Below are 23,432 nucleotides of genomic sequence, written 5' to 3'. Positions count from 1 at the left end.
GTCCTGTCTGGGTTGCCTATATAATAGAAGAATACAGTCTCTTAACCTGTTGGGCACTCCAGAAATGAATATATGTATTAGAAGCATTGTACATACATGCAGCTCTTTGCATTGCAGTTTATAAGACTTATGAAATGCCAGGCCATTACCTCAACATCCATCGTCTACAATAGAGGGAGCCTTATACATTATGTCCTCCTCTCTGGAGTGCTGATTGGCAGAAAGGTGACCCTATTTTCCTAATTTATCATTTCATATACATTCATATGCTTAAAATATACCATAAATGTCTTAGATGGGAATACACTTGAAAGCGGTTCAGTATGGCAATGTGGCCCCCAGACCAGAAAAAGATGTGCACACCTTCTTTAAAGTACATGCCTCCTAGTTATAGCTATGGTCCTGGGTATAAGTAGATCGTTAGACAGATTTCTGTATTGATATTCACAGTGATCAAGTTATCCTAAAGCTGTTAACCGAATTAAGACTAAGGGCTCCCACCCACTAGCGTTTTTTTTTCACTGCGAAATTCGCAGGTTTTTTTTTTCTACAGGAGGTCTATGGAACTTGTAATGTTAAAATCGCGATCGTGCAAAATCGGGATTTACCGCGAAATCGCGATTTTGCGCAATCGCGATTTTAGCTTTACAACTTCCATAGCCCAAAGACCCCTGCAGAAGAAAAAAAACGCTGCGAATTTCGCAGTAAAAAAACGCTAGTGGGTGGGAGCCCTAACACAAGAACTTACGTTTTAAAAGCTATCAGTAAAGCTGGTCCACCTATGAGTATATATTTTAATCTAATATATAACTCTTAGGGCTCACTCTCACAAGGCTATTTTCACTAGTGAGAGCGGGGGTTGAAATATATAAACTCCCTCTTAAAGAGATTGGCCAGCAAAGGAAAAGACAAACGACATAGAGGAATTTCAACATACGACTCCAATGACCCTTTATCAATGATTGGGGAACCCAAGAGGATAACAAACATACAACCAAAAAGGTCATAACATGGCTTGGTCTGATCTAGTACTGCCAGTCCATTTCCACTTTGTGGCTAGTATACAATGGCCTTATTGATGTTCTATCAATCAATGACGGTACATCCCCTCTGAGGAGGGGCCTCGGGAACCTTAGGACACGACCTAGTAGGATTCACTCTTAATAAGACAGTCAGCATTGACATCACTGGCTGGAACCCAAGTCTGCTCTTCAGGACCATACCCTCAACAATCTACTGCAATGAATTCCTAATATGAGGTGAATCACTGAAACTGAAAACTCCCATGCCCAACAACTGGAAGAACGGAAGAGTCCCCCTTCACAGGATTAACATACTTCTAGAAATTTGGAAAAAGAACCAAAACACAAATGGCATCCATAATTACAGAAAAAAAGGAGAGGTGCCAGTAGACCCCAGAGACCAATTGTTCATCAAGTTCTTACCATAATAGTGACCCACCGCACTCCTCTTACCCCGTTGTATGAACAAAGGATCCAAAATCCAGTGTGTGAAAACTACAGAGAAATACATTAGATGATTTTAGCTAACTTTCTATAGAAACACCTGTGACTCAGAGAGTCAAAATATATCACAGAAGCCGAAATGCCCGTAATAAAAATAATCTTTACTAAAGTGAACCTGTCATACTGTAAATGCGTTTGAGTCTGCTGGCAGCAGGTTATACGGCCGGAGGAGATGAGAAGGTTAGCATAAAGTTTTGTTAGAAAGTTCCAGGAGGATAACTTGTCATTTATTCATATTGTATTTCATCCCATTCAGTGATTGGCAGCCTGCCCTGTGTGGCTGTGCATACAGAGATAACCATCAGCATCCGATTAGGACTACTCATGGGACCACTAGGCATAGAAGGAGCAGAGCTTTAACGTGGCCTTTCTTTTTTTTTCATTTTCGGTTTCTCCTCCCCAATTTCAAAAAATCCTAACTCTTTTATTTATCCATCAGTGTAGCTGTCTGAGGGCTTGTTTTTTGGGGGACAGATTGTAGTTTTCAATTGTCTATTTAGTATACCATTTAATGTGCTGAAAAACACAGTGGAGTGAAGTGGGAGAAGAAAGCAATTCTGACATTTCTTTGCAGTCTTGTTTTTATGAGATACACACTCATATTTATATGTTTTTTCTTTTTGCTGTACTATTTAAAAAAAATAAAATATCTTTGGAGAAAAATTAAAATATTTTTTTTTGCCGCCATCTCCTGATCGCCGTAACCTTTTGTTTTTTAATAACATAAGAGACATGTCTTGATAGGTAGCCATTCATGGCAGCCTTGGTGGGCTCTAGATTGCCCCAGGCTGCCGTGGCAACCATACAGCACCTTGCGATCTCCTTACCAATTGGGGTCTTTAAGTGCTGCTATCAGTATTGCTGATCGTGGCTTTTGCAGGCGGGTGTGAGCCATCAGAAATAGCTGGCACCTGCTTTGTATGGAGCAGCTACTGATCATGCTTCATGCAAAGCCCCTGTGCTCTGGACATAGATTTACCACCGGGGGCATGAAGGGGTTCACTAATTATATGATCAGTTATACTGAAACTTTTCTAAGGGACATTTCACACGGGATGGAACTAGACCACAGGAGGCAACCAAATCAGCAGTGGTGGAATTCCACAGGAAAATCCGTAGGTCTAACTGCGGATTTCAATGCAGAATTGCAGGCAGGTTTTAAGCCATTTTCAATTCCGCATCAAAATACGCAGGTAGCCTGCAGATTGCTACCTATTCCATCATGTGTGTAAAGTCCTTTACGTGAAATTATTCTGTTCAGCTCCTCATGTATAATAGTAATCACCATTATTCATATTACATCACTTTATATTTTCTGTCCTAATAGGGGCATACAAACTATATTCACTTATCTGGATGTTTTAGGAGTGTGGGAAGAAACCAATGCAAACACTGGGAACATAGAAGCTCAATGCATATGTTGTCCTTGGTGGGATATGAACCCAGGACACCAGCACAGCAAAGTAATAGTGCTAACCACTAAGCCACCATGCTGCCGACATATAACATGGGGCTTAAAGATTGTTCTGCATTTATTTTAAACTCTTATTTCCATCATTTACTTATATCACAGTACTAAAATTATACTGATGTAAGTGATGTAAGGTCATGGCCACTTGCAGACGAGCATCTTTGTGTCCTCGTATTACTACTATTAACAACTCTCCCAGCATGACCGCAGGTCTTCTAACCCAAAACTTACAGCGACACAAATCCCTATTATCAAAGGTGTAACTAGAAGCTCCTGGGCCCCAGTGCAAAACATGTAACAGGGCCCCTAAATATGATGCTTTATTCATATGTACTAGGCTGCCTATATGGAGAAGAGAGGCCTTATGGGCCCCCTAAGGCTCCTGAGCCCGGGGGCAACCGCATCCCCTGCATCTCATATAGTTACGCCAGAGCCTATGATGCTATGAGTTTGTGTCAGTAGATCCATAATACACTTGCAGAAATGTGCCTGCAGTATGCTTTTCTGAAACTATCCTGAGTCTGAGAGTGAAAGACAAAATCCTTAGCTCAGATAGTAAACTATGGTACAACCAGCAGCACGAGTGGAATATTAAACAGTGAGTTTGATGTAACGCAGGTTATTACAGACAGTTATTATTAGCATGTATGTATCCAAAAATAGTCAAGAAATGAGCAACAGCACCAGAACACAGTATGGCTATTTCAACTGCACTAGTTATTATTAGCATGCAAGCATCCAAAAGTGCTTAAAGGAAGTTTCAGTAAAATCAAGTGTAGTTGATTTGTTCACACAGATTATTGTCAGCATTCAAGCATCCAAACGTGGCCAAATAATGATCACGTTGTTGGGGATCTGATGGGTCACAGGGGAAGAACCCTCCATCTGTCAGCCTCATGGATTGTCACATTGACCTTGGCATCTATGGGATTTAACGGTCAGGATTGGAGCTAACTCTGATCTTTGCCATTAAAGTTTAAGCAGGCATGGGACCCGTGTTTTTATAGAATCATAGAATGGTAGAGTTGGAAGGGACCCCCAGGGTCATCTGGTCCAACCCCCTGCTTAGTGCAATATTCACTATATCATCCCAGACAGATGTCTGTCCAAGCTTTGTTTGAACGTTTACATTGAAGGAGAACTCGCCACCTCCCGAATTTTATTCTAGTATGCTGTAAAAAAGGCAACTGAGGAAGACAGGTTTTCACCCTTGACTCCTTCAAGAGGAATACGGTCTTTGCTGTGAGATCCTAAAGTCATTATTCATGTAGATAGTTCCAGTGGCATGGCTACTGATGCTGCACAAGGCTGAGGCGGGTTACCTGGTGCTGTGTACCGGAGTGCAGTAGACAGGCAGGCGATCGGGCATGCGGCAGAGCAGTAAAGAGTTAGTGAGCAGTAGCAAAGTTCAGGAATCAGAGCTGTGGTCAGGAAGCATGGAAGTCAGGATAGTTGAAAGTTAGGCAGGAGTCAAAACCAGTATGTACACAGACTTGGGCTTTATCACAGTGGTTAAAGTGGACTGATCACTTAGGAATCCTCAATAAAGAGAAGATGCCTAATATAACCAGGGGTGAGTCGTGATTGGAGGGGGACAGATTAGGGAACATGCACCAACCGTTTAAGAAAGGGGACAAGAGCATGGTTGAGCCCTTTGGACAGACCTCCGGGAGGGGGCAGAGGAGCAGCGTGAAGGCTGCAGAGAACGGTGGCGTCCAGCCGTGGCTCCAATGACGGGTGAGCTGCAGTAAAAGCATATCATGACACTGGAGACTGAGAAGGAGAATGGAGTCATGAAAAACTATGTTTTACTGCAGCGTTCTTAAACCTGTGACTTTCCAGCTAATGTGAAATTAAAACTCCCACCAGCTACAAGTCTGCTAGGAAAAACTGGGAAGCTGTAAGTAGAAGACCATTATAGAATATATAGTTTGGATACTTAGTTAGAAGACTAGATATTGGGCAAGCTTTCCACATGTAGAGAATTAAAGGGATTGTCTCATAATCGACAATCCCTTTCAAAATGCCACTGTTTCCAGATAAGGCACTCTTAGCCATCATGACGAATGACATGGCAGCCATTCATATGAATTGCTGTCCATGCAATAGAAGGGAAGCTAGAGTTCCGCAGAATGGGAGCTGCCCACATAGAGTGATTCTCTGTTTTGGGTCAGAGAAGTGGAACCCAAACAGGGACCACCCTATATGACATCCAAATGCCCAAACAGAGCATATGGACAGGGGTTGTATTCAATGGACAATAACTTTAATAGGGAATTTCAGAAAATAGCAATGCATGCTGTATGTAAAACTGTACAATTGATCACTTTAAAGTTTTTCATCATTTCGTGTGTTATTTGTGTACTGTACATATTTGCTGACTACATTAAAGGGATTGTCTGGTCAGGTAATAGAATTTGTTTCAGGACTGGAATAAAATTACCTGGCACTTTTCCTTTGTGCTGTTGTTCTCTAGATTGTCTGGTTCTCAAGGGCCCTCTTCATTCTTCCAAGATGGCTATCACCCTTTTAGACTACCTGATACACAGTGGGCACTGGTGGAGCATCAGTAGTCAAAGACTTTGCATGCTGAGTAGTGAGCAGTGCTGGCCAGTCAGAGTAACATGTAGTGCATGAGTTGTGCCTGCTACTATAGACCTATCCTGATGATGTGTCATTAATGCTATTGTACCGGAGGACCCCTTTAAGTCTAGTTCAGTAAAACAAAGAGAGGCCCTGAAATGCGCCCATATCAAGTATTCACCCCCTTGGTGTTTTAATAATAATTTTAAGACAAAAAACACAGACCGTGAATGTGCGTAAATATTCACCCCCTGAAAGTCAATGCTTTGTGCAACTAGTCTTTGCTAGTCTGGGGTAGCTCTCTTTTAGTTTAGCACATCTAGACACTGATATCCTAACCCATTGTTCCAGGCAAAACTGCCCTAAGGCTGTCACGTTAGATGAAGTGCGTTGGAGTACAGCAGTCTTTAGTTTATGCCACAGATTCTCATTTGCATTGAGGTCTGGACTTTGACTAGACCAATCTTAGACATTTATATGTTTCCTCATAAACCACTTCAGTGTAACCTTAGCAGTATGTTTAGGGACATTGTCCTGCTGGAAGGTGAACCTCAATCCCAGTCTCTAAAACCAAGTTTTTCTCAAGAATTGCCATTGATTGCCATCCACCTTTCCTTCAATCATGACCAGTTTTCCAGTCCCTTCAGATGAAAGCATCCCCACAGCAGAATGTTGCCACCATAGTACTTCACTATTGGAATGGTGCTCTTCGGGTGATGGGAAGTGCTGCTTAGCATTATGTTTGCACATAGATAAGGCTTTTGTAGGGTGTCAGTCACGCAGAAACAATATTGCATAGTAGTGTTGGAGATCATGGGACCCTTCAGAACAGGTTTATTGATACTGACATCATGTTGCAGATCATGTGATGCTTTGATTGCACACAGGGGGACCATATTCAACTAATTATGTGACTGCTGAGATTACCAAATTTTTCGCTTTATAAGACGCACTTTTTTCCCCTCCAAAGCGGGGGAAAAAGTTGCTGCGCCTTATAAAGCGAATGTGCCAAAAATTCCTTGTGATTGCCATTTTTAGCGCAAATTTAATGCGCGACCGCGCGTTCAACTCGCAGTCGCACGAACAAATGTGCGATCAGTCGGAATTTCTCTCCTCCCCACTGCCGCCCATACGTACCGCTGATTGGTGTTCAGCAGCTGCTGCTCCCCGTCTCCACCAAACGGCTTCTTCCCTTCCTCCTGCAATTGCCGCTGTGACATAGAGAGCTGTTTTTCCTGGCCCCTGTTGCTTCTTCTGCCCAGTCGCCCGGCACTAACCCTGCGCTGTCCTGGGTGAGTTTGAAATATTTTGTACCTATTTTCCCGCTCTAAAATGGGGGTGCGTCCTATAGTCCGGTGCATCTTATAGAACGCAAAATACGGTAGTTGGTTAATTGGTTGGACCAGACCTTATTTTGAGATTTCATAGCATAGAGGGTGAATAAATAGATATGCACAACCTTTAAGTTTTAGTTTTTTTCCTTATTTTTAAAGCTATGATTTTTTTCATTCCACTTTAACAATGTTGACTATTTTATCAGGTGGATTACATTAAATCTTAATTAAAATCCATTTAAACTCTAGGTTGCAATGCACCAAAATAGGAAAAGCACCAAGGGGGGAATACTTTTTCTATGTAGATTTCTTTCTTGGTTTTGTCTGACAAATAGTGGAGTAGGATAATAGCAAAATGCTGCCATGTGAAAATAACCTAACGGAAATAAGTATTAGGCAAATGGAGGAGGGGGTGAGGGTTCCTTTATTAAACAAGCATGCTCAAATTGAGAAGAAGAAATACAAATTCAACAATCTTGTTCATTACTGAAATGACATAAAAAGACTAAACAGCTAAATGAAACGCAGAATAAATGCTGCTGAAATAAAAGTCATTAAGGTCCAAGAAGGAAGCTACGGAGCCGTGGTATGAAGCAATTATAACAGGTAGGTAGCGGTGACAGACAGAGGTGGCACACGTTTTTACAAACTTTACTTACAATAAATGGTTTGTAGATTATCACTGCATAGGAGGGCACACTATACTTGAACATTGCATTAACGTAAAACAGAGTTTGCCATTAGCATCACTTTCATATTTTAATGTAATATGGTATAACCTTCAGAACAAGATTAAACATATGGGCACATAATCTTACATTGTGTCCCAATCTGGGCCACAGCAATTCACGTGTTCATCACAGATGGCTGTAAATTGAATAAACACTGCATTGTGTACATTTGAACTTTTCGCCCCATAGGGGCAGCGTCTCTCCTACTGGGACACACAACGTCGTAAAATTCAACTGCCCTGTTTCCCCGAAAATAAAACGCGTCTTATATTAATTTTTGCTCCCAAATATGCGCTATGTCTTATTTTCAGGGGGTGTCTTATTTTGCCGCGGCAAATCCGTCTGTGGCCGCTAATCCCTCAATTGGCCAGCTTTGTGGATGAAATTTCTCAGAAATCTTGTCCACATGGGTCAGCAAATCTGTCACGGCAAAGCTGGGAGAAGCCGGTGTTGTGGTGCGGATTCACCGGCCACAGAAACGGAAAAGCGTGCAGCCAGGTCGCTTCAAAACAAGCAGCTGAGTGCCGTGGGTTTTGAAGCAGCGCTTTCCCGGCGGAAATCTCGCTGTTCATCGCTGTGGCCAAACCGCGAGATTTCCGCTGGAAATACGCTCTGTGAGAACCCAGCCTTAAGAATTACAAACAGGTTGCCTGACTCACACACAGAGCCATAAAAAAATAAGGGCTGTAAAGTAACGTACCTGGCTGCAGACAGAAGTTCCTGTACCACTTGTAAGCAGGGATGGTATTGCAGCTTCCGGCCACCAGGGGTAGCTCATCACAGCAGACATGTACAGCAGGAACAGAACATACAGTATGGACTTTTCCAGCCAGCAAGGGGAGCTCACAACAGCACACTCGTACAGCACAGCAGGAGGTAGGAGACAACGGGGATGACAGCAGGGGACAGGCCTCTCGACTTGCCTGCACACTTTAGTATGCCTTACTATCTGGGTGTGCTTTATATTTGTGACTTCTGCAAATTTCTTAATGTGTCTTACTTTCAGGGGTGCCTTATTTTCAGGGAAACACGGTATATCAATACTCCAGAGGTCTAGCTTGACTACATCACATTTTCAACGTACACACATTAACATATAATCACAAATAAACACATTTTACCTGTTGCAGGCCTGTACATAATTTAAGATTACATGGTGTGCACACCGAATTGAGGCCGAGTCTCACTTACTTTCCAACACTGCAGCAATGTCATCAGGCCATCTCTTACATCCGGCCATAGCCACAGCTTGTGCCGCTTGAAGTTCACTGCAGCCTAGCCTAGAGGCTGCTCTCCAGTCTGGGGACAAAGCCACTGCCATGTCAGCTGTGTTGTTTTGTTGCCCTTAACACTTGTGGGGTCTCTCCGCAGCATTCTCCCTACCACTGCTGCTTCTCACACACTCAGTCCTCGTGCAGCTGTCACTCTGGCAGGCTCTTTGTTTCTGTGTCACTGCTGCTCACTCACTCTTATAAGGACAGCAGTTCACAATTTTTCAATACAGGGCACTTTCCTGCACCCAGAACTTTCTTGAGCATTCTGCCTTGTTCCAGAGGTGGGAAGCAGAACGTTTCCTACACTGCTCTATCAATGGCCTATTTTTCTGGGTGGGCTTCACAAGCATGACACCTAAAGGGAATCTTTTAAACCCTTTTCCTGCCATGGTACTTGGCTTCGCATTAAATTCTAAGTCAAATACCATGTCAAAATCCACACCAAATGGAGAAGTGTTAGATGCAGATTTTGCACTGCAGATCTGGTGCGGAATGTGTGCTACAGACACTCCACATCAAATTTTCCTCATGTGGACATTCCCTCAAGAACCCCCTTCTGCATTTGACAATCTCTCTGGGTATTGTAGTCCCCCCATTCTATTTACAACTACTTAGCTACCCATCTCTGAACACACTAAAAACTCAGATATGCCTTTCTTGAGCAGTTTACAAGCAGCTGCGACGTTCCATAAATCTTCTATAGCAGCCAATGACAGCACTCAGCCATGATTGCTGAGAGCTGTCATTGGCTACTTTAGCTTGTTTGTAGATGGGCTCAGAATAAAAAGTGACAGGGAGACCAGAGCTAATGATGGAGGATGTATGGGGTAGCAGGGAGAGGTAAGTGACTGCAGATTTTTTTATTTTAATGCATGGTGGACCCATTGACAGGGGTTTCCTTAACTCGGACAACCCCTTTAACCCCTTTTATAAACTTTAATAAAGAAGCTCTTCAAATAAGTAAGGGGACACCCTACTTGTTGGTCCAGTTCCTGGGGAAGGTTCTCTGTCTTTGCACTGTTTGAAAGTGGGCTTCCCGGCTGCTGTTATACAAATCAGATGTTGCTGCCTCCAGTGGTGAGATGTAACTTGTAACCTTTATATATAGATAATGATGTAATGTAATTTGTAATTTTTATACTTTGTGATGTGATGTAAGTTGCAACTTTTATCAACCTTTGTTTATAGATAATTTAAGAAAGAACGAGAATTATTAATCAATTTGCTTGGTTATCACTTAATTTGAATAAACTATTATTGTTAAATCTTCCATATTGTCTTACTCTCTTTAAAGCCATATCCGGACCTCAGTCTTGCTCCTTGCAGAAAAAGAGACAGGCAACCAGCTGCATGACAGACTTAGTGATATGACACAGTGGCTCATTCTGGATGGAGGTGCTCAGGCACTGCGGGAGTTGGGGGAACTGGAGGGAGAGAATATTGAAATGACTTCCGCTAGATGAAGGTGTGCCAGTATATTGAAGTGATTGACATGACTTCTGCTGGATGAAAGTGTGGGAATGCTGGGGGTTAGGGAGCTGCAGCGACAGAATATTGCAGGGGGCCTCCGGAATCTACTGGCTTCCAGGTCTGGAAGCACAGGTGTTAGGTGAAAGGACTGGGCCCCAAGGATTCTGTTACCTTGAGGGGACATTTTTTACATCTGGTGGGGTCAGTGGCATAGCTCTCAATTCGGTGGCATTATTTGGGGTCTCAGTTTTCTTAAAGGAGTATTCCAAAGTTTAAAAATATCTTATCAGTAGTAGTCCACTGCTCTGGGCCCCTGCCGATCAGCAAACTGAAGAGGGCGCAGTGCTTGTGCCAGCACTGCAGCTTCTGCAATGTTTAAATCTGAGCACAATTATGCTCGTACTTAGAATGCTGTATTATTTATAGTGGCTATTCTGAGTACTGCAGGCTTGTCTCATGAACTAAATGGGACAATCCTGTGGTACTCAGAACAGCCACTATAAATAATATGGCATTCTGTGTATGGGCACTATTGTGCTCAGATGTAAACATTGAAGAGATTGAAGTGCTGGCATGGGTGAACCCGCCAATCAGATATTGATGGCCTAGGCCCTCAACAATATAAAATTAATATTAAATGTTTTCCATTCTTAAGTTTTATATATATGCCTCAGAATAAAGCTATTAAAAAAAAGACCTCATACGAGTCCTACGTCAAAACAATTATGGCTATCGGAAAGCATGAAAAAAAGCGTTGTGGAGGCCAAATAGGCCACGTCCTTAAGAGATTAATGACATAAACGATAAGAAGGTTTTATTTTTGTAGACAACACCAATCTATGCAGTATAGACTGTAGAAGATATTTATAAATTACAAGTAATTTACCACATGAGACTTGAAGGGGTGTTTCAATAATATGAAGTTATTCCCTATCCAAAAGATAGACGATAATCAAATGATTGGTGGGGTCCAACCACTGGGATCCCCTCCAACCGCCAAAACGAGTTCCTATTGAACTCAGCTATCTCTGGCAGTCGCATTGAAATGAATACAACAATTGCACACATGCACCGCCACCACTCCTTTCATTTGGGGATACCAGGGACAGCTGTTTTGGTGTACAATAGATAACCGAGCAACTGGTTCCCCACCGATCAGATGGTATTCCCTATGCTGCGGATGAGGGATAACTTAATATTGCTGCAATACCCCTTTAATGTGAACAAATTCAAAGTTATGCATCTGAGTACTTATAATCTTCACAGATCATCTGCCCTAGGGGGAGTAAAACTGGGACAGTCACTTAAAGAGAAGGATCTGGCTGTACTTTTAGGTCATAGACTAAATAACAGCTGCAATGTCAACCAGCTGCTTCTAAGAGCAGCAGGATACTGTCTTGTATTAGAAGAGGCGAGGATTCAGCATACAGGAAGGTAATATTACCATTTTACAAATTAGCAGTGTGAGTTTATCTGCAATATGCAGGTCACTTCTGGGTACCAGTTCATTGAAATTGGAAAACGACAGGACCATATTAATTTGTGTAAGTATAAAAGATTCAGTCTCCACAATTTACACAAGTATTTAAAAATTCGTCTGTGTTGGGTTTGTAAAAAACTGAAATTTTTACATGTGTGCATAGTTCCACATTATATCTATGGAATATATGTCTGTTTATGCAAATATTTTAACTTCCACCCATCCATAATAATAAAAATTCAAAGTTCTTTCACGCGAAAAGCGCATGAAAAGGAAAAAGCTGCAATCAAGTCGAGGCCAAAATTGGCATTTCTTCGTTCATTCCCAAGGGGCAGCTGTTGTGCATTAGCGAAAAAATACGCTGCAGTGAGGAAATCCCTCGGTTGGCATAAATTCTCGGAATGACTTCAAATAGTTAGATAGAGCCAGCTGTAATCTTTTCCAAGCGCTGGTCGTTGCTAAACTCCTTCCCCTTTTTTTGCAGCACTCATAGAAGCCTATGGGAGCCTCCAGTGTATCTAAGCAAAAGATAGAGCAAGACCTATCTTTTCACGCAGCGTATACAATCGGTCGCCGATTTCCTATTAATCCCAGAGTGACATTTTTAGGGCTTATTTAGATGACCATATATCGGCTCTGTTTTCACGCCGGGCCGATATACAGTGTCCTTGTCTGCAGGAGGGGGGATGGAAGAGCCAGGAGCAGGAACTGAGCTCCCGCCCCTTCCCCGCCCCTCGCCACTATTTGCAATGGGAGGGCAGGATGGGGGTGGAGCTAAGCGATGGGACTTAGCTCTGCCCATGTCTCGCCCCCTCCTATTGCAAATAGTGGCAAGGGGCAGAGAGGGGGCGGGAGCTCAGTTCCTGCTCCTGGCTCTTCCATCCCCCCCCCCCCTGCAGACAAGGACACCGTATATCGGCTCGGCGTGAAAATCGAGCTGATATACGGTCGTCTAAATAAGCCCTTAGGGTGTTGAAAATCGCTCATCTGAATTAATATATTGGAATTGAAATGCTTCAGATGGTTGCAATTTTTTTACATGGCTAAATTAGCTGCATCAAAATACTTGTGTGAATAAGGCCTAAGGCATAAGGGCTTCAACACATGGGCATGTTTAAGTCCCGTTATGTGACCGTGAGAATCATGACCGCATAACTGGATGAAGCAAAACCATTTGTTCTCACTATCAGGATTCTCATCCATCAAGATAGGACGTGCCATATCTCTTGCATGTAGGACCTATCTTCCCACTTTTTTTCTCAAACTTGTGCGCAATAGCACAGAGGTTGAATAGTCAAAGAAACATTAAAAAAAAAAACTATTCATGCGCTACTAAGCTCTGCAGCGGCGAGCGTAGTTGCACATGCTCCCATGTGTTTTTGCCCTAAGGGCTGATTCAGACGACCGTATTTATGCAGGCATTTCGTTGTGTTAAAAAATGGCACATAAAACGCGATCATGCAAAACACTGGATTCCAATGGGTTCATTCATATGAACGATTTTTTGGCTCGTAAAATAATCGCGCGAGTAAAAAAAGAACATACGCAAAAGTCTTCGGTCGTCTTTTTCATACGGTGCGTGAAAAGATAGGTCTTGCCTGTCTTTTGCCGAAATACGCAGCAAGCTCCTATAGACTTCAATGGAAGCTGAAAAAAAGGGAGGGGGAGGGAGTTACCCTGCGTATAACGCTGGGAAAGGAAGACAGCTGCCCTAATTAGACATTTGATTGCCATTCTAAACCACGGGAAGTGTGTAACACGCAAGTAGGTGAATGGGCATTTTGATTGCCAAAATAAACCAATTGTTCGACTAGCACTGACATATTAGCCTGCCTCTTTCTCTCTCGTATTTGTATGTGTATTTACACACTTAAATTTGCATGTGCAATACGCAGTAATAGACCCCATTGGATTCGATCACATGCGCCTATTTTTCCTACACATGTGAAAAAAAACAGCATGCTCCATGGAGATCAATGGGAATGCGCAAATGTGTGCCAACTACACTAGGAGATAGATAGATAGGAGAGAGAGTTATAGATAGATATGAAATAGATAGATAGATAGATAGATATGAGATAGATAGATAGGAGATAGATAGGTATGGGTCTTGCACACTAGTGTTTTTGTTGCTCTTTATTTCACACGATATCGCTGCATTTTTTTAACGTGAATGTCAATGAGACTTTCTAATGTTAATAACACATCGCACAAAAATCGCAAGTGTAGAAGAGCCCATAGATAGATATGAGATTGATATAGATAGATAGATGTGAGTGAGAGATATGAAATAGATAGATATGAGATAGATAGATACATATGAGTGAGAGATATGAGATAGATAGATAGATAGATAGATAGATAGATAGATAGATAGATAGATAGATAGATAGATATGAGTGAGAGAGATATGAGATAGATAGATAGATAGATAGGAGATAGATAGATATGATATATATATATATATATATATATATAGATAGATATGAGTGAGAGAAATATGAGATAGACAGATAGATATAAGTGAGAGAGATATGAGATAGATAGATGTGATAGAGATAGATAGATATGAGAGAGAGATAGATATAATAGCGATAGATAGATAGATAGATAGATAGATAGATAGATAGATAGATAGATAGATAGATAGATAGATATGAGATAGATAGATAGATAGATAGATAGATATGAGAGAGAGAAATATGAAATATAGGCTGGATTTACACAGGAGTATATCGGCCGGGTTTTCACGCCCGTCCGATATACGCATTTTGTGCATTTTGGACGTGTGCTTTTACGCCGCCGCCGGCTGTATGGGCTCCTATGGGAGCCTATGACAGCTGCTGGAGAAGGGAGGTGGGCGGAAGTTTAGCAGCATGACTGCTAAACTTCCACTCTCTTCCCTCCCCTCTCTTGCTGTTTGCACTAAGAGGGGGCGGGAAAGGGTCAGAGCTAACCCCATCCCTCCAGTCGTTAGCTGATGGCAAGGAGCGGGACCTATCACACTTAGCTCCTCCCCATCCCTCCCCTTGCAGGGAGCTGGCGAGGGGGGGGGGGGGTAGAAGAAGGCTTAGCAGAACTCAACTGTCTCCCCCCGTCAAACGGCATTGTGGCCTTGGCGTATATGCGCCCGGCTCTTACCGTCTAGATTTGTGCGACCATTCACACATTTTTACGGCGCTGGCGGGCGGATGTAAAAAAGCCTACAGCAGTGTAAGTAATTCCAAGCATAGATAGATAGGAGAGAGAGTTATAGATAGATATGAAATAGATAGATAGATAGATAGATAGATAGATAGATAGATAGATAGATAGATAGATAGATAGATAGATATGGGTCTTGCACGCTAGTGTTTTTGTTGCTCTTTATTTCACACGATATCGCTGCATTTTTTTAGCGTGAATGACAATGAGACTTTCTAATGTTAAAAACACATCGCACAGAAATCGCAAGTGTACAAGAGCCCATAGATAGATATGAGATTGAAATAGATAGATAGATGTGAGTGAGAGATATGAAATAGATATATATGAGATAGATAGATACATATGAGTGAGAGATATGAGATAGATAGATAGATAGATAGATAGATAGATGGATAGATAGATATGAGATAGGATATAGATAGATAGATATGAGATAGATAGATAGATAGATAGATAGATAGATAGATAGATAGATAGATAGATAGATAGATAGATAGGAGATAGATAGATATGAGATAGATATATATATATAGATAGATATGAGTTAGAGAGATATGAGATAGACAGATAGATATAAGTGAGAGAGATATGAGATAGATAGATGTGATAGAGATAGATAGATCGATAGATAGATAGATAGATAGATAGATAGATAGATAGATAGATAGATAGATAGGAGATAGATAGATAGATATGAGATAGATATATATATATATATAGATAGATACGAGTGAGAGAGATATGAGATAGACAGATATAAGTGAGAGAGATATGAGATAGATAGATGTGATAGAGATAGATAGATATGAGATAGATAGATATAATAGCGATAGATAGATAGATAGATAGATAGATAGATAGATAGATATGAGAGAGAGAAATATGAAATATAGGCTGGATTTACACAGGAGCATATCGGCCGGGTTTTCACGCCCGTCCGATATACGCATTTTGTGCATTTTGGACGAGTGCTTTTATGCCGCCGCCGGCTGCATGGGCTCCTATGGGAGCCCATGACAGCTGCTGGAGAAGGGAGGTGGGCAGAAGTTTAGCAGGGTGACTGCTAAACTCCCACTCTCTTCCCTCCCCTCTCTTGCTGTTTGCACTGAGAGGGGGCGGGAAAGGGTCAGAGCTTACCCCGTCCCTCCAGTCATTAGCTGATGGCAAGGGGCGGGGCCTATCACACTTAGCTCCTCCCCATCCCTCCCCTTGCAGGGAGCTGGCGAGGGGGGGGGTAGAAGAAAGCTTAGCAGAACTGAACTGTCTCCCCCCTTCAAACGGCATTGCGGCCTTGGCGTATATGTGCCCGGCTCCTACCGTCTAGATTTGTGCGACCATTCACACATTTTTACGGCGCTGGCGGGCGGATGTAAAAAAGCCTACGGCAGTGTAAGTAATTCCATGCATAGATAGATAGATAGATAGATACTGAGATAGATAGATAGATAGATAGATAGATAGATACTGAGATAGATAGATATGAGATAGATAGATAGATAGATAGATAGATAGATAGATAGATAGATAGATAGATAGATAGATAGATAGACAGGAGATTGATTGATAGATAGATATGAGATAGAAATAGATAGATAGATATGAGATAGATAGAAAGATAGATAAAGATATGGGTTAGATATGAGATAGATACATAGATATGAGATAGATAGATCCTGAGATAGATGGATAGATAGATAAATAGATAGATTTGAGATAGATAGATGGATAGATAAATATGAGAGAGATAGATTAGATATATAAATATGAAATAGATAGATAGATATGAATAGATGTAAGAGAGAAATGATAGATAGATAGATAGATAGATAGATAGATAGATAGATAGATAGATAGATAGATAGATAGATATGAGATAGATAGATATGAGTAAGAGAGATATAAGTGAAAGAGATATGAGACAGATAGATGTGATCGAGATAGATAGATAGATAGATAGATATGAGAGAGAGAGAGATATGATAGATAGAGATAGATAGATAGATGTGTGAGAGAGAAATATGAAATATAGGCTGGATTTACAGGGGAGTATATCGGCTGGGTTTTCACGCCCAGCCGACATACACATTTTGTGCATTTTGACCAAGCGCTTTTACGCCGCCGCCGGCTGCATGGGCTCCTATGATAGCTGCTGAAGAAGGGAGGTGGGCGGAAGTTTAGCAGCGTGACTGCTAAACTCCCACCCTCTTTCCTCCTCCTCTCTTGCTGTTTGCACTGAGAGGGCGCTGGAAAGGGGCGGAGCTAAGCCCACCCTCTAATAGTTGGAATACATAGATAGATAGATATGAGATAGATAGATAGATAGATAGGAGATAGATAGAAAGATATATATATGAGATAGATAGATAGATAGATATGAGATAGATAGATAGATAGATAGGAGATAGATAGAAAGATATATATATGAGATAGATAGATAGATAGATATGAGATAGATAGATAGATAGATAGATAGATAGATAGATAGATAGATAGATAGATATGAGATGGATAGATAGATATGAGATAGATAGATAGATAGATATGAGATTGAAATAGATAGATAGATAGATAGATAGATATAGATGGATAGATAAATATGAGAGAGAGAGATAGATAAATATGAGAGATTGATAGATATGAAATAGATAGATAGATAAAGATAGATATATAGATAGGAGAGTGATAGATAGATATGAGATAGATGATAGATAGATGATAGATAGATAGATAGATAGATAGATAGATAGATAGATAGGAAATAGATAGATAGATAGATATGAAATAGATAGATAGATAGATATGAAATAGATAGATAGATAGATAGATAGATAGATAGATATGAGATGGAAAGCTAGATATGAGATGGATGGATAGATAGATATGAATAGATATGAGATAGATAGATAGATAGATAGATAGATAGATAGATAGATAGATAGGAGATAGATAGATACTGAGATAGATAGATCTGAAGAGTTATAAGAGAGAAATAATAGATAGAAAATGGATAGATAGATAGATAAATATGAATAGATATGAGGTAGATAGATAGATAGATATGAGATAGATAGATAGATAGATAGGAGATAGATAGATATGAGATAGATAGATAGATAGATAGATATGAGATGGATAGATATATATGAGATGGAAAGCTAGATATGAGATGGATGGATAGATAGATATGAGATAGATAGATAGATAGATAGATAGATAGATAGATAGGTAGGAGATAGATAGATAGATATGAAGAGGTATAAGAGAGAAATAATAGATAGAAAATGGATAGATAGATAGATAGATAGATAGATAAATATGCATAGATATGAGGTAGATAGATAGACAGGTAGATAGATATGAGATAGAGAGCTAAATAGATAGATATGAGAGATAGATTTTAGATATAATCATAGAGATACATATGAGGTGAGATGTAGATAAAAGACAGCCAGGTGAGTGCCAGTATATAGATGTATATAACGCAGTATTACACGGTGCACGATATTGTAAACACGGAACAAGTGCTATGTGTGAGAGACAAGCCAGGGACGGCGCAATCTGCTCTGCCAGCCACTTGTCTCCATCTCCATGCAGTGTGTCTTGCATAACATTAACCCTTGCCGTCTCGGCGCCGCTCCTGCCCCCGTCTGTTGTTTACATGCTAGCAGCAGCCTGCGCACATAGGTGCTGTATATACATATATGTCCGCCTGTCAGAGGCAGCCATAGCCTGCTAGCATCAGTGTGGCGGCTCTCTGCTGAGGTCTATGGGAATCCACTAGCATTGCATGTTGCTGGGAGCTGCTGTGAATAATAACGGCGAGGCTCCAGTGTGAGTCAGTGAGGAGAGGGGGAGAGAGCTGGGAGAGAGCTGGGAGAGCTGGAGCCGTCACCGCCGCTCTCTACACAAGACGATCTACACCCCAACGAGGAGCCCGACAAGTGGCACAAGTGTCTCCAGGATGGGCGCAGTCATGGGCACCTTCTCCTCCCTGCAGACCAAGCAGAGAAGACCCTCTAAAGGTAAGAGGCTGTGGTGGGCGCTCACACTGTGCAGTCTGTAGGCAGCCTGCATGTTCAGGTGCTGGTGCATGTATCAGTGCCAGCCTCCGCCATAATCCCTCAGACTGAGGTGACAGATGCTGACAGGGTGCCATGTGTGATTAGAGGGGTCAGTGTAGCTGTGTGAGGGTCACCAGTGTGTGTGGATCTGCATGCCATCCCCTGTGCCCGCTGCTCTGTGTGTGGCAGCACTACAAGGATGAGGATGCAACAAGCGTTTATTGCCCGGGGCAGATGCCCCTTCCACCTGGACTGAAATCTGGCCGGATCCAACTATAAAGAGGGAATTGTGTCTCTAATATGGAGGATTGCCGTGGAAAACTGTTGCTTCCTGTGTCATGTTCACACCGGGGGGAAGGAAGCCTGGAAATCTAGGATGTGTAGGCTATAATAAATGGATATCTGTCATTGTCCATATCCACCGCCGGTACGCAGCAGTAGATAGGGTCCCTCAAACACCTGTTGATTCTCGTTTGCGTCTGTGTTTTCTTACCCGTTTTTTCTCTCCTCATAGTTTTTTTTCCTGACACGTTCTAGACTTTTTGCCGTAATGTGACACATCTTTGTTTCGTCTGTTGCAAAGTGATTGAGTTCAGCTCTATAAAATCTGATAAGGGCTTGGGGAGGTTTCACGTCTGCTTTGGAATCTCCGGTCGAAGATTCCGGCGCAGATCTGGCACAAAATACCGGAAGAAAAGCGCCACATGCAGCAATTTCACTAACGGATGAAAGTCGGGCAGTTGAGCAAAAGCAGAACGGACTCCATTATAGTCAATGGCGTCTATTCTGCGCTGTTTGGTGCCGTTTGGCCACGGGGATTCCCCTTTCAACAGGGATTCACCTTTTTTGAACAGAGCCCCGGACGCAGGTATGAAATCAGCCTTATTCACACGAACGAAAAATTCGCACAAATTTGAACTCCATTATTTGGAATGGATTTATTCACATGAGCCATTTTTTCTGAGCTGAATGTTCTATTTTTGGGCGTCCCCATGGGAGGAATCCCCTGTTATTTCCTAAGGGACCTTGGAAAAAAAATTATATCCCATGCGAGTGTAATGCAATTTTTCCCATTGAAGTCTATTGCGATCTTTTCACGCTCAATGTCACAGAAGCAATGTGATTGTTAATTAAGAACGCATCACATCGTCGTGAAGATCGTGTGTTGGCAAGCGTATTATCGGGCCGCGTTTCTCGGCCCAATATCGTGCCCGCCTGTGTGAATGTAGCTTCAAGTCTACTTGTTCTATAATGTTCCTCTGCCGATCATAATTACAATGTTTGTGGTACATGAGGTTTTTGTTAGTACCGTAATTATTTAGATTTCATTCAATGATACAACAAAATAGTTAAACAAATCAGAACGATACAATAATAATAGTAGCAGAATAATATAATTAACAATAATGGAAAGGAGAATTATTTGTGTATAATACTACTGTATGGGGAAAACAGTGAAGTAAGAAGAAGGTAAAAACGAAGGCCACGTGCTGTAAATAAAAACACTTACATTAGGTTACATACAGTCTTTATAAATTGAGCGCACCCCCCCCCCCCCCAACCCTAAGTTCTCAAACTGTGGCAATTCTACCCTTGGCACATGTCATGACTTTCGGGCTACTCACACTGCTTCTTTGAAGCAGCACAGTACACCATCATGGCCTTGGAGATACATGTCTTGGCTTAGGAACATGGAGAATCTCTACTCTGAACTTCATCTCCTCAGTCTTCTTCTACTAGGCCCTCACCAGTTGGAATATAGAGACGTTTGGTTCTCGCCATGGACCACAGTCCGTGACAAAATGATTGAAAATGACCTCCATTTGTCTCCTCAAAGCAGTTAATAAAGGGATTTTCCTGCTCAAAATACTATTGACAACCAACGCTCAGGATCGGTAATCAATAATTGAATGGCCGATGTCTGCCGCTCGCGAACCCAGCTGAGTGGGCACATGCCGTCAGTGCCGCTACACACAAGGGTTGGAGCGGAAGCAACTCCTCCAACCCCTGTGTAGCGGCCGGTGCTTGTATCGCAAGCATAGTTCACATTGATTGCAATGAGACCTCGGCCTGCATTTACAAGTGCCGGCCGCTACACGGGTGGGGCAGCTGCTTCCACTCCAACCCATGTGTGTAGTGGCTCTGACAGCATGCACCCATTCAGCTGATTGGCCGGGTTCCCAAGCGATGGACGCTGGCTGATCATTTATTGATGACCGATCCTGAGGATCGGTCATCAACAGTATTTGTGCCTTGAAAACCCCTTTAAAGTAAGGAGAAAAAGTGTTAGTTATGGTGCTAAACCAGACTGGTGCAACCCTATAAAGGACTGTGCGTCCTTCTAAACTGTCCTCCCTGCTTCTTCTCACCCACAATTTGGGTGGTGCCTCACAGTTTGGGAAACACTGTCCTAAACCATGGGCAACCTAATGTTGGTAATTGGTCATTGCCATCCAAGCAGCACTTATAAATGAGATGACTGGGACTTACACTAATGGTCAATCCTTAGGCCGGCTTTATGTGGGCTTATTCACGCAATATGCAGAGAATAGAACCCAATGATTCAATGGGTTCGTTCACATTTTCAGATTTTGAGTGTGCTTTTAAGTTACACACAAAAAAAAGAGTATGCGCTTTTTTGATACGTATTTGCACACCAAAGGGCCCCGTAGAAGTCAATGGGGAGTGCACAAATGTTCTCGCAATACGCAAGGAGATAGGTGAAACACTGCGGAATTCCGCCAAAAAAAGAACACATCTGGAACTCATTAAGACTAATTAGCCATTTCAATCGGTGCGTCTTTGTTTGCCGCGCACAAATGAACTTGCCTTGCGGGCACAAAATGTACAGGTAAAATACACAAAAAAGCATAGTTCATTCCAGAGAAATGCTACAATCATGTGTGTACAAATATGCAAACACTTTGTGAAGGAGGTTTTAGGATAGATTAAATTTGTGGGGGTTAAGCACCCAGTACCCCAGCCATTCAGCGCAATGGAGGCACTGCCGCAATCCTGCAAATATCACATACTCTCCTTTGTTTCCATAGATATAGCAGCGGTATATACGGCGTATACACCGGGTGTACTGTGTGCACCAGAATATAGTCCTAATCTAGCCAACTAATTAATAATATTTCGATACATTCATATGTTACAGATATACTGGGGATTTTCCACAGCAGATCCAGACCAAATGGTGTGAATTCCGATGCGGATTAGGTGCAGATTTCACCTCTTCTTTTGTAGGAGTGAAACGTACAGTAAAAATCCACAATTGCCACGCTGTGGCTTTATAATGTGCCCTGTGTATGATGTGTTGGTGAGGTCTATGTTGGCATTGTGCGTGGCGTGTGTGGCATCTAGTGTGTTAGGCCTCTTTCACACGACCGTATGTGTTTCTCTGTTCGCCCGTACGCGTTGTAAAATCACATAAATGAAGGATTGCCAGGATTGAGTCCCGAACTTTAGCGGTGTATTTTCTGCCGTTCATACGGGCGGCTGCGTTTCGGAAAAAAAAATGTTGCAGCGCAGAAATCCATCGATCGGCAGAAATCATCGGAATGACTGTTAATGCTTAAATAGAGCCAGCTGTCTGCTTTTCCCAACGTTGGTCGCAGCTAAACTCCCCCCCCCCCCCTTTTTTTTGCTTCCATAGAGCTTCCTGCGTATCTCAAGACCTAACTTTTGATGCGGCATAAAAAAAAAAAACACAATTTTTTTATGAACTGAAAAATCGTTCATCTGAATGAATACACTGGAATTCAATTCTTCCGGTGGTTGTGATTTTTGGTCGACTTTTTGAAGTGGCTTTTTGAAGGCCACTCCGGATTCCACAATGCAAATCCACCCGTGTGCAGGCTGCCTAAGTGAGAGCATGGCAGGAAGTATGGTCAGGAAGTGGAATAGCAGTGCGGAGCTCCCATTGATTTCAGTGGGAGTGAAGCCAGCGCTCCCACTTCCTCACCTATCCGCTAATGACAATGCACTGGACTGCGGACTGGATGATCAGCTGATCGATGAGGGGCCTGAGTGGAGGACTACCGTCCATCAACTACTGATGGCCTATCCAGAGGACGGTGCATCAGTTGAAAAGAGCCCAGTTTCCTGTTTTGAAAGAAAATCTATCAAAGTTTCCAAAGTTTGGACATTTACATTACCTACATCCAGCCTTGAGCACAGCGGTAGTGTGGATCATGTTGTATGAAATCTCATTACCGCTGGATTCCATACTCTAATATTGTTGATCCGCATGAGTGCTGCATACCTTATACCAAAGCAGATTGGAGACCCAT

General features: G+C 42.1%; 1 protein-coding gene across 3 annotated transcripts in view; it reads left to right on the top strand.

Annotated features, from left to right (window-relative positions):
- Nucleotides 1-23,432, top strand: part of KCNIP1 (potassium voltage-gated channel interacting protein 1) — a 342,826-nt gene that overhangs the window by 194,261 nt on the left and 125,133 nt on the right. For 2 of the 3 annotated variants that reach the window (XM_066591092.1, XM_066591091.1), the window contains exon 1: nt 18,732-19,098. The exons of the other annotated variant lie outside the window; for it this stretch is intronic. In XM_066591092.1, the coding sequence (XP_066447189.1) occupies nt 19,038-19,098 (61 nt within the window). In that variant the 5' untranslated portion in view covers nt 18,732-19,037. Of the gene's footprint in view, nt 1-18,731; nt 19,099-23,432 lie in introns of those variants that run through there. 3 annotated transcript variants of the gene reach the window in all.

Source organism: Eleutherodactylus coqui, chromosome 2 (genome assembly GCF_035609145.1).
Source record: "Eleutherodactylus coqui strain aEleCoq1 chromosome 2, aEleCoq1.hap1, whole genome shotgun sequence".
Taxonomy (NCBI): domain Eukaryota; kingdom Metazoa; phylum Chordata; class Amphibia; order Anura; family Eleutherodactylidae; genus Eleutherodactylus; species Eleutherodactylus coqui.
This window is presented reverse-complemented; position numbering and strand designations above follow the sequence as displayed.